At 43.9% G+C, this 12,079-nt stretch overlaps 1 protein-coding gene across 1 annotated transcript in view; it reads right to left on the bottom strand.

The window, feature by feature from the left end:
• Window positions 1–5,485, bottom strand: part of FARSB (phenylalanyl-tRNA synthetase subunit beta) — a 31,733-nt gene extending 26,248 nt beyond the window's left edge. Inside the window, exons 1-5 of the mRNA XM_082221817.1 lie at window positions 5,334–5,485; window positions 4,005–4,060; window positions 3,179–3,333; window positions 1,145–1,217; window positions 377–492 (exon numbers count right to left, since the gene is read on the bottom strand). Coding sequence (XP_082077943.1) covers window positions 377–492; window positions 1,145–1,217; window positions 3,179–3,333; window positions 4,005–4,060; window positions 5,334–5,391 — 458 coding nt within the window. The 5' untranslated portion in view covers window positions 5,392–5,485. The remainder of the gene's footprint in view (window positions 1–376; window positions 493–1,144; window positions 1,218–3,178; window positions 3,334–4,004; window positions 4,061–5,333) is intronic.
• Window positions 5,486–12,079: the final 6,594 nt, after the last annotated feature.

Below are 12,079 nucleotides of genomic sequence, written 5' to 3'. Positions count from 1 at the left end.
TATGGTTTAACACAATGTGTTAAACCATAGAAGCGGACACGGAGCAATGGATCCAAACTACAAGAAAGAAGATTCCACCTAAACATTAGGAAGAACTTCCTGACAGTAAGAGCTGTTCGACAGTGGAATTTGCTGCCAAGGAGTGTGGTGGAGTCTCCTTCTTTGGAGGTCTTTAAGCAGAGGCTTGACAACCATATGTCAGGAGTGCTCTGATGGTGTTTCCTGCTTGGCAGGGGGTTGGACTCGATGGCCCTTGTGGTCTCTTCCAACTCTATGATTCTATGAATGTGTAAATGCTGCCAATGATTCATAATTCACCATTTAAAAAACAACAACAATGTAATTTGTTCAACTGTATGCAGTATTGCCAACTAACCTGCATATATTTTGATGTAATTTTTCTTGAAGATCAATAAGGCTATCATAGCAGTCCTTGTCAAGAGTTATATTACGAAGCACTGCAGCCACAGCATAAGGACGGACTTGGGTAGTCTGCAATGTGTAAGGGTACATTACGAAGATTAGGGAATTTGACAAAGCGGGGTGGATTCTATTGTGCCACTAGGAAGCAATCCCAAAACACAGAATATCTTGCAATTAATTTTCACTTTGGGGGGTGGACTCCACAAAGAAAAAATTACCATATTCTATCATGAAACTCTACCTAGGAGCAAGAAAAGGTTGACCAAGATCCAAAGAACCATGGAATGAGTTCTGGGATCCCTCAAGGTTGCTTTACATTTGCTTTTTATCAAACTACAAACCCCATCCCTGCAACCCACCACCTATACAGTAATATGGTAAACTGTGTCTGAAACTGAAGAGTTTTTCAAAAGCAAGCTGCTGTAACAGCACAGAATTCTGAAATCCAAAGATAAGAAGTGAGCATTTCACTGAAACAGTACAAACTCCTTGCTTGGGGTTTAAACTGTGCCAATATTCACAGATTAATTTGTCCTCTCACATGCATATATTCCTGAAGATACACACGGTGACCAAAAGCCTTACTACAGCTAACGCCAAATTTTACTTTAAATCCAATAAAGCATAGACTTCAGAATTCCTAAAGAGAGGCCCCATCATCATCACTTATGACAAACATTCATTGAAGTGTTATGTTGAGATGTAATTATGTTTTATTTACCTCTTCAGTGATGGTCAGCTTTTGAATTTCACCATTAGGTGGTGTGATCTTCTTGTATCTTGGAGCCCTAATTCTAAAATATTAAGCATTGAGATTAACATTCAAGAACAACTTTTACACATATACCAAAAAAAAGTAACAGCACTGAACCATGAATCCATGTTGTTCTCCAAACAACATATGCAACTCCTAAATATCAAACTCCCTTCTGCCACCTTCTAGTCAGCCATGCATACACGTGCACATAGGGCAAGAAGAAGTCTGTACCTTAAATATTTTAAATAGAACCAAACTTGAAGTGTTATTCAATATTTTAAAGCATCTACCGTATTTTTCGCCCTATAGGACGCACTTTTCTCCCTCCAAAAATGAAGGGGAAATGTATGTGCGTCCTATGGGGCGAATGCAGGCTTTCGCTGAAGCCTGGAGAGCAAGAGGGGTCGGTGCGCACTGACCCCTCGCTCTCCAGGCTTCAGGAAGCTCTGCGCAAGCCGGGGGAGGTCTCCCGCGGCTTGCGCGGAGCTGCCTCTTATCCCGAAGCCCTGGCGCGCTCAGCAGTCACGCCGGGGCTTGGGATAGCTCCACGCAAGCCGGGGGAGGTCTCCCGCGGCTTGCGCGGAGCTGCCTCTTATCCCTAAACCCCGGCACACTCAGCAGTCACGCCGGGGCTTGGGATAGCTCCACGCAAGCCGGGGGAGGTCTCCCGCGGCTTGCGCGGAGCTGCCTCTTATCCCTAAACCCCGGCGTGCTCAGGAGTCGCGCCGGGGCTTGGGATAGCTCCACGCAAGCCGGGGGAGGTCTCCCGCGGCTTGCGCGGAGCTGCCTCTTATCCCGAAGCCCCGGCGTGCTCAGCAGTCGCGCCGGGGCTTGGGATAGCTCCACGCAAGCCGGGGGAGGGCTCCCACGGCTTGCGCAGAGCAGCCTTTTCTGGGGGCTGGGGTCGGGGGAAGCTCGGGCTTCCCCCGCCCCAGCCCTGCGCGGGGGGGGGGAATAAAAATATTTTTCTTTATTTCCCCCCAAAAAAACTAGGTGCGCCTTATGGGCCGGTGCGTCCTATGGGGCGCAAAATACGGTAAATACAACTGGAAACAGTTGGTACCTTTTTTTGCTAGAAAGTATTAAAGTGCAGAGGTTGGATGTCCATCCATCATGGATGCTTCAGTTGAGATTCCTACATTTGAACTAGATTGAACTAGATGACCCCTGGGGTCTTTTCCAGCTCTACAGTTCTATCATTTTATCATTAGAGATAAGTCTTACTGGATTCAATAAGTGGCTGAGGAAATATGTGTAAGATGTAATGGGTGCTACTATCAACACATTATTTTGCAGGAAAATGTTGCTCAAATATAAACAGACATCCAATGAATGCAAATACAAGTTACATAAAACAAATAGAACAGAGTAAAATCACTACGTTTCTAATAATACTCAACTTTTCCTTGAAAACATTAGAAAATAGTGTGAGTTGGACTTAAGAGTATGTGTGTAAGTCAATACTCTTGCTTCCTAACGCATTGCAGTGCATTTGGAGTGCTCTGTAGATCTGCTTTACTTGCTTTTGAAACTTCAGCATCTACGGCCTAGTTCAGGGGTCTGCAACCTTTAAGACAAAAAGAGCCACTTGGACCCGTTTCCGAAGAAAAAACAACAACTGGGAGCCGCAAAACCATTGCAACATTTAAAACAAATATATCTCCAGAGCCACGATCTGACAGCGGGCGGGAAGGTGACGTCGGGACGGTGCGTGACTAACGCACGCAGCGCACACATGCAACGTCACAGCCAGTACAGTGCCCGCCACAGTGAGGAGTGTCGGAGCGCACAATGCGCCTCCTCCCCTCGCTAGTATCCGCCCCGGAGCCGCAGCAAAGATGTAAAAGAGCCACATGCGGCTCCAGAGCCGCGGGTTGCAGACCCCTGGCCTAGTTACACAAATGCTTTTCAGGAACAGAACAAATGGAAGTGTTTTACCTAAGCACTTATTAGTAAACGAATAAAACAGGTTTGCAACATCTCCAAATACTACAGTACCTTTCTTTAAAGACCTGAAGTCCTCTGACGAGACCTTCTAAGCAAAGAAGGTCATATCGGTTAGCAGGAACATCAATCTTATAGAGAATGATTTCTGATGCACCCTCAGCCTTTTCACCACCTTTCTCTTTGCTTATTATTTCCTTCTCGGAAGTCTGAAATGAAACAAGCGTACTTCATAGGAAACTGTTTTGAAATCAGTAATACATATATGAAAAAATAAAATGAGTTTGGTTAATGTGACTTTCATACAAACATGCAGATCACTAATAAAACACAGTTGTACTGAAGTTTTAAAAAGAAATGGTTGTCTATACCAGCCAGAGACATACAAATGTTTGACAGCACAACCCTAACTACTTTTACTCAGAATACCAAATATGTTACAACTATATTTTTAGCAAAATTTGTATAGTGAAGCAGCTACATAACAGTGACAAGCCAAAGACCTTTTTAAAAAAAGAAGCTATAAATTCTACTGACAACTAATTGCAGTCATTACTCATTAACACACTATTAAGTTTGACAGCAAAATAATAATACTGTACAGACTGGTTTTTCAGACCTCACCATTTGGAGAAACTTTTAGTCAATAACTTACTATAATAAAGTTCAACTACAGCCTGAACTTAGGAAAGATTATATGGAATAAAAAGTACTAAAAGTATACTAAAAGTATAGTTTCACTATACTAGTAGGCTGTTCATTGAAGAGGGTCCTAAATATTCAGGAATAAAGTTTTGTAGGATGGCAGCTGGATTACACAACAAATGCCACAAATTAAATGTCTATGCAAGCAGATATGTTAATAAAAATAATTACTTACAATTTCATCAAGTTCCAATCCAAACTCAAAGCATAGTTCATCAAATTCTTCATCCGCTGGAAAGGAATTTGTTTCATTAATTCTGGCATGTGCTAATATTTACAGTAAGTCAAAATGGTTCAGTCCTTGAAAAGGGCAACTGATTTCACCTGCTCGGTTACAGAAGGGGCCAGAAAGTATATTAATAACTCCAGTTCTGCAAAGTATCTAACTTCCCACTTCTACCTTAAAACATTGAAGGTATCTATACGTAATCCATACATATCATTTTGCAACTTGGTATAGTATCTCTCTTTGTGCTTCCTAGCACAGTAATTTAACATATGGTTACTAATTGCCAGTTGACAAGTATTCTTATCAGCTACATATAACCTCCCATTTGTGTTCCTCATCTAGCCCTTTTCGCACTCTATATTATACCTCTTTCCCTCTTCATTGTACCAATTACATTTACTACCTGTGCAGTTTCTATTATAGAATGGGAAAGCCCACAGCTACGACAAACAAACAAATCTGAATCTAAAACAACAACAAAAGGCACATGAAGCTACAACCTTCTTCCAAGTATGTACAGCCATAATTTTCAACCACTGGTACCTCAAATTAGGTAGAAATGGGAAAAGGACCCCTGGTGTTGAGCCTGCTTGCATTGCAAGGGGCTGGGCTGGATGACCCTCAGGGACCATCCCAACTCTATATGTACTTCTATGATTCTACAGGAACAAGGGCTGGGCAAGACGCCTTCTGCTTTTCCCAACTCCTACAGATGCATGAACAGATCATAGCTGTCAACTTTTCCCTTTTCTTGAGAGGAATCCTATTCGGAATAAGGGAATTTCCCTTAAGGAAAGGGAAACGTTGACAGCTATGGAACAGATCCAGTCCAGGAATTCACTGCTTCCTTCCTTTGGCTGTGGAATGAATGAACAAAACCTCTTTCATTCCTTCTACGAAAGATAGAGGCACGCCTCGGATTTCAGTCTGACCTGAAGCTAAAGGCATCTTAATAAATAATAATAATAAATATATTATTTACACCCCAGCCACTCTGGCCAGCTTACTGGGGCACACGCACAACACACACCCCCCACCAGGACCCAGCCTTCCCCTTCTCCAGACCCCACACCGACCAACAGACCTGCAGGAGCCTGTCATTCCTTGCTTTCCCTTTCCCTGCCAGGGACCCCAGCAGCCTCTCAAGGCCTGATCCTGGACACATTTCCCCCAGCTCGTCTCCCTGGATTCCCTCGGCATGAGGAATGCCCAAACCCCGCTGGCGCGAGAACCACCACCACCACCACCCCTCGGCCCCCGCCGTCCCCCACTTACTGTAGCTCTTGCCCAGCGCTTGGAAAAGCAAATCCCGCTTCACGCTTACAGTCGGCATGGTCAGCAAAAGAGACGACGGGGCAAGAGCACCTCACTGCGCGTGCGCCAAGCGCGCCCCTGCAAGGAAAGCCCTTTCGCCGGGTCGGGCCTCGGGCCCTTTCCTTCTTTAACGAGTGCTGGCTAAATCAATGCCTGATCCGCGCCGCGGCGCTCCGATTCCTCCCAGCTCGCCCGGCTCACCCAAGGGCATACATAGGCTGTCTTGAAGATAGTCGAGGGGCTATCGCGGCGCCTCCGTCAGCAGATGGGAATTCGCCTGCTGTTTGGGTGACCTTTGATCAGGCAAGATGAAGACAACTAAATCACGTTTGCATCAGCAACACGCTCTGCCCATAGACTTACGTAGGGCTGGAAGAGAATTGGCAGCCCCCCCCCCTCCCCGGGTTCCGGACTCCTTCAGTTCCGCCGCCTGCAAGCAAGGCAACGTGTCTGTCTCTGAGTGCAAATGTATAGATCTGCATTTAGCTGCGTGCTGGCTGCGGGGCAGAGAGCTGCGAGGGGGCGAGGGAGTTTTTAATTTAACTTTGCTGTGTTTTGCTTTTGGCTGAACTTTATGCATTAACTGCCTTTGTACCCCAGTGTGTTTTCATCGTGGTTGTGGGATGGGTACAGATGATTGACAGCGTGGGGTCCTAGACATGTCTGTAGGAAGGAAGCCCCATCGAGTTCAGCGGGGCTTACTCCCAGGCAAGCGGCCAAAGGTGTGCAGCCTGAGCACATGGATACAGTTAGCAAACTGAATTCACGTGAAACGTCTCTATATCCTGTTATATTTGTTCTGGTTTCAGGCAGGTAGCCATGTTGGTCTGACACAGTCGAAATAAATTAAAAAATGGTCCAGTAGGACTTTAAAGATAAAGGTAAAGGGACCCCTGACCATTAGGTCCAGTTGCGGATGACTCTGGGGTTGCAGTGCTCATCTCGCTTTATTGGCCTGGGGAGCCAGCGTACAGCTTCCGGGTCATGTGGCCAGCAGGACTAAGCTGCTTCTGGTGAACCAGAGCAACGCACAGAAACGCCGTTTACCTTCCCACCGGAGTGGTACCTATTTATCTACTTGCACTTTGACGTGCTTTCGAACTGCTAGGTTGGCAGGAGCAGGGACTGAGCAACGGGAGCTCACCCCGTTGCGGGGATTCGAACCGCTACCTTCTGATCGGCAAGTCCTAGGCTCTGTGGTTTAACCCACAGCGCCACCCGTGTCCCTAGTAGGACTTTAGAGACCAACTAAGTTTGTTCTGAGTATCAAGCTTTTGTATCTGAAGAAGTGTGCATGCACACAAAAGCTTATACCCAGAACAAACTTAGTTGGTCTCTAAGGTGCTACTAGACAACTTTTTATTTTTTTGTTCTAGTGTCTATGTCCTGATAGGAATTTGCAGCGGAATCCTGTATCTGAATGTTCTCTTTTCAACCAGAAAAATGGAGCCAGCAACAGTTTAAAAAACTTTTATATGACAGCTGCTGTCAGCCACCTTCAGTCTCAGCCCCAGGGCCAAATCAATACAGTGGTACCTCAGGTTACATACGCTTCAGGTTACAGACTCCGCTAACCCAGAAATAGTACCTCGAGTTAAGAATTTTGCTTCAGGATGAGAACAGAAATTGTGCAGCGGCGGCGCAGCGGCAGCAGGAGGCCCCATTAGCTAAAGTGGTGCTTCAGGTTAAGAACAGTTTCAGGTTAAGAACGGACCTCCAGAATGAATTAAGTTCTTAACCCGAGGTACCACTGTACAATTTGATGTTCAAAGTGAAGAACGAGATGGTGCACTTGCACACGGACCTATTTCTACATATAGAAACTGATTGAACTGGCATTTGATGCTTATGTTGGCACTGGTGACAGGGCAGCAGGCTCCTGAGGACAGCAAGATAGCTTAGGGAGCACAGGGCCAGCCACTTGCTACCACTCTCTCTCCCACCCCCAAAGCACCAGCTACTCCTCTTAAAGATAGGGCTAGCCCTGGCTCTTTAATAGAAAGTGGTTTTAAACGTTCTCCCAAACTGCCACATGAGGATATTAACAGCAGGTGACATTGCATTTACCTTGCATTATACGGTCGTCATATGCCACTCAGCTTCAGTTCCAGCCCAGGTTGTAATGTCAAGATAACAACCCTCATAAGCCAGTCTGCTTCTCTTACCATGCTTGCTGCTCCCCGCCCCCCCCCCAAAAAAAAATACCAGCATATCTCTCAGCCTCTCTTTCACATCACACCCATTTCACACCATGTATGGAGACAACAGCACTGGAGAGTTTATTTCTCCTCTTCTGCAGCAGGAAGCATTTGCCAGACAACTGGGCGGGGGCGGGGGCACAGAAAATTCAAATATTTAAAATGCATTAGAACAAGTTTGATGGATGAGTGCAAACTTTGGTCTTTACTTCTACTATTTTGTGAGATGGATATGTTTGTAATGGTACCAATCAGTGTAGCATTAAAGTCATAAGACTGAAACATGTCTCAGCATTTTCTGTTCCTTATTCCATCCTTGATTGATCTAACAATGAGAGCCACAGTGTCAAATAACCAAGAAATCTCATCCACAGCCCAAAGAACAAGTCGTAATTGTTATGTCTTTGCTGGTTTACCATGCTTCAAAACGCACACATCTTTCTTTCTTTCTTTCTTTCTTTCTTTCTTTCTTTCCTATGTAAAACTTTTCTGTAGAAAAATTGGACTAACTCCCTCACTGGGGGTCTTCAAGCAGAGAGTGAACAGCCCTCTGTTGGGGACACTCTCGTTCTGATTTTCCTACATTGAGCAGGATGGTCCCCAGTTCTCCAATTTGGGGGAACACAATCACTGTAAGAAACAATTCCCAAAGCTATAACAAGATAGTATTTTGATTTGTTTGTAAGGAACATAGGAATCTGCCATATACCAAGTCAGACCATTGATCCAACCAGCTCAGTACTGTCAACACTAACTGACAATAGCTCCCCAGGGTTCCAAAGATAACAATCCCAGTCCTACCTTAAGACACCAGGGATTAAACCTGGAACCTTCTGCACACAAAGCAGATGCTCTGCAGCTGAGTCTACAGCCCTATTGATTTCATGGAGTAAGTAATACTATTGCTTCATCTGGTTCAGTATCGGCTATGCTGACAGCAGATTTCTACAGTTTCAATCAGGGAACTTCACCAGCCTTTCGGGAAGTTGCTGGGGACTGAAACTATGACCACATGCATGCAGCGAAGGTGCCAGTGTGGTGTAGTGGTTAAGAGTGGTAGTCTCGTAATCTGGGGAACCGGGTTCGCGTCTCCGCTCCTCCACATGCAGCTGCTGGGTGACCTTGGGCCAGTCACACTTCTTTGAAGTCTCTCAGCCCCACTCACCTCACAGAGTGTTTGTTGTGGGGGAGGAAGGGAAAGGAGAATTTAGCCGCTTTGAGACTCCTGAAGGGGAGTGAAAGGCGGGATATCAAATCCAAACTCTTCTTCTTCTTCTCTATCACTGAACTGTAGCCTGTTACTTCCCTATTACCCCGCAGTAATGCTGCAATTCTAAACACATTTACTAGGGAATCTACTTGAACTCAGCAACAGTTACTTCTGAGTAAGCCTGTTGAGGAGTGCCCTGAAAACATAACAGTAGGATTACCATTTAATGGCTTTTTCACTGTTATCTGCCCCAGTCCTTCTAAAGGAGGGATGGTGAAATTGTAGTCTGTCCCCCCCCCCAATGCTGTTGTACTATAAGCTCACAGTTTATGTGGGGGTTACATTCCAGGGGTCACGCCTAAAGCCATAATCACAAAAAAGTAAAAACACATTGGGTTCAATGACATGTGGAATTGCCAAAGTTTTTTTTTCATGGACGCCTGCCCCGTTTCTGCACCCCCTTTTAAAAAAACCAAAAAACATTTTTTGCCAAGTGTGTTAAGCTGAATGCACACAAGTTAAATGCATGTAAGTTGGGGGTTAAAGGTAAAGGGTAAAGGGACCCCTGACCATAGGTCCAGTCGTGGCCGACGGGGGTTGCGGCGCTCATCTTGCTTTATTGGCTGAGGGAGCCGGCGTACAGCTTCCGGGTCATGTGGCCAGCATGACTAAACTGCTTCTGGCGAACCAGAGCAGCGCACGGAAACACCGTTTACCTTCCCGCCAAAGCGGTACCTATCTATCTACTTGCACTTTGACGTGCTTTCAAACTGCTAGGTTGGCAGGAGCAGGGACCGAGCAACGGGAGTCCTGTCGTGGGGATTCAAACCCCTGACCTTCTGATCGGCAAGTCCTAGGCTCTGTGGTTTAACCCACAGCACCACCCGCATTACTGTATTTCAATTCCCAACATGTAAGAGAATTGTAGTCCAGTTATATTTGGAAGACCATGGGTTCCCCACCTCTGACCTAAAGAGATCTGTGTTGGACTGCACATGTCAGATTAGGAACTGGGCATGTTCGTCTGGTGCAGCAAACACAACCAAGTGACATTGTAACTCAATTTATTATGTCATGATAAGCTTCTGTGGACTCCAGTCCACTCCATCAGTTACATCTGATGGACTCCAGTCCATGAAAACTTCTGCCATAATCAATTTCTTAAGTCTTTAAGGTGCCACAATATTTTGTTATTGATTTGCATTATATTGCTTTCAATATGAATTTGCATTCCCACATACATTCTGGCACTTGATGCAAAAAGACATTTTTAGAGCATAAGAAGACCAGAATTGGGTGTTGTTGTTGTTTTAAAAAAGCACAAACTATTGGTTTCCCCCAGATTCCACGTCTATTAGCCCCACATAAGGGAAGATGCAGAGAAGTCAGGAGTCAAAATGGGGAAGAAGCAAATGTAATACCCTGCCTTGGCTGTGGACAGGTTTGTGATCAGTAGCAGAGGGGAAGTGTGTGAGCATGAGTCTTTTTTTTTTTTTTATAAAATTTTTTATTGGTTTTACAAGAGTTTTTATAACAAACAAACATAAAAGAAAACCAGACAAACAAACAAATATAATTTCAAAATGTCCTTTCATAAACTTCTTTCCTCGGACTTCCCCATACCTCCCCTTTCTGCATCCTCATGTCCAAATTTTATAGCAACTTATAAATGTTTTTTCCGATCTTAATTCATCATAGTCCTTTCTTAATCTAATCTTATATTACTGCAACCCTTTCTCTCTGTAAAATCTCGACATTCTAAACTTCATCAAGTTTATAATAGTCCTTAAGATAAATCTTAAATTTCTTCCAGTCTTCTTCCGCAGTCTCCTTTCCCTGGTCACGAATTCTGCTCGTCATTTCCGCCAATGTCATATAGTCAATCACTTTCATCTGCCATTCTTCCAAGGTGGGTAAATCTTGTGTCTTCCAATACTTTGCGATCAGTATTCTTGCTGCTGTTGTAGCATACATGAAAAAAGTTCTATCCTTTTTTGGCACCAATTGGCCGACAATGCCCAAGAGAAAGGCCTCTGGTTTCTTAAGGAAGGTATATTTAAATACCTTTTTCATTTCATTATATATCATCTCCCAGAAAACCTTAATCTTCGGGCATGTCCACCAAAGATGATAAAAAGTACCTTCAGTTTCCTTACATTTCCAACATTTGTTATCAGGCAAATGGTAAATTTTTGCTAGCTTAACTGGGGTCATGTACCACCTATAGACCATTTTCATCACATTTTCCTTTAAAGCACTACATGCCGTAAATTTAATACCGGTGTTCCACAACCTTTCCCAGTCAGCAGACATAATATTATGACCAATGTCCTGTGCCCACTTAATCATAACTGATTTAACTGTTTCGTCTTGTGTATTCCATTTCAACAGCAAGTTATACATTCTTGACAAATTCTTAGTATTGGGTTCTAACAATTCTGTCTCAAGTTTTGATTTTTCCACCTGGAAGCCAATTTTCCTGTCTTGTTTAAAAACCTCCATTATTTGATAATAGTGGAGCCAATCTTGTACTTTGGGTTTTAATTTTTCATGGCTCTTTAATTTCAGTTTCTCTCCATCCTGTTCTAAGATCTCACAATACTTTGGCCATCCGACCTCCATATTAACTTTCTTGTGGGCCTTAGCCTCTAAGGGTGACAACCATCTAGGGGTTTTGTTTTCCAACAGATCTTTATATCTCATCCAAACATTAAACAACGCTTTCCTTACAATATGATTTTTAAAGGCACTATGCACTTTGATTTTGTCATACCATAGATATGCATGCCAGCCAAATGCATTATTGAAACCTTCTAAGTCCAAGATATCTGTATTCTCGAGGAGCATCCACTCTTTCAGCCAGCAGAATGCTGCTGCTTCATAGTACAATTTTAAGTCCGGCAGGGCAAATCCCCCTCTTTCTTTTGCATCTGTTAAAATTTTATATTTTATTCTGGGCTTTTTGCCCTGCCAGACAAATTTCGCAATGTCTTTCTGCCACCTCTTGAAACAGTCCATCTTGTCAATAATCTGCAAAGTTTGAAATAAGAATAACATTCTAGGCAGTACATTCATCTTAATCACTGCAATTCGGCCTAACATTGACAATCTCAGATTTGACCATATTTCTAAATCTTTTTTAATTTCTGACCAACATTTTTCATAATTGTCCTTATACAGATTCAAATTTTTAGATGTTAAATTAACCCCTAGATATTTCACCTTCTTAACCACCGTCAGACCTGTCTCTTCTTGAAACTTATTCTTTTCCATATCTGTTAGGTTTTTCCCTAAGACTT

The sequence above is a fragment of the Podarcis vaucheri genome (genome assembly GCF_965113315.1).
Source record: "Podarcis vaucheri genome assembly, chromosome: 5".
Classification (NCBI taxonomy): Eukaryota; Metazoa; Chordata; class Lepidosauria; order Squamata; family Lacertidae; genus Podarcis; species Podarcis vaucheri.
This window is presented reverse-complemented; position numbering and strand designations above follow the sequence as displayed.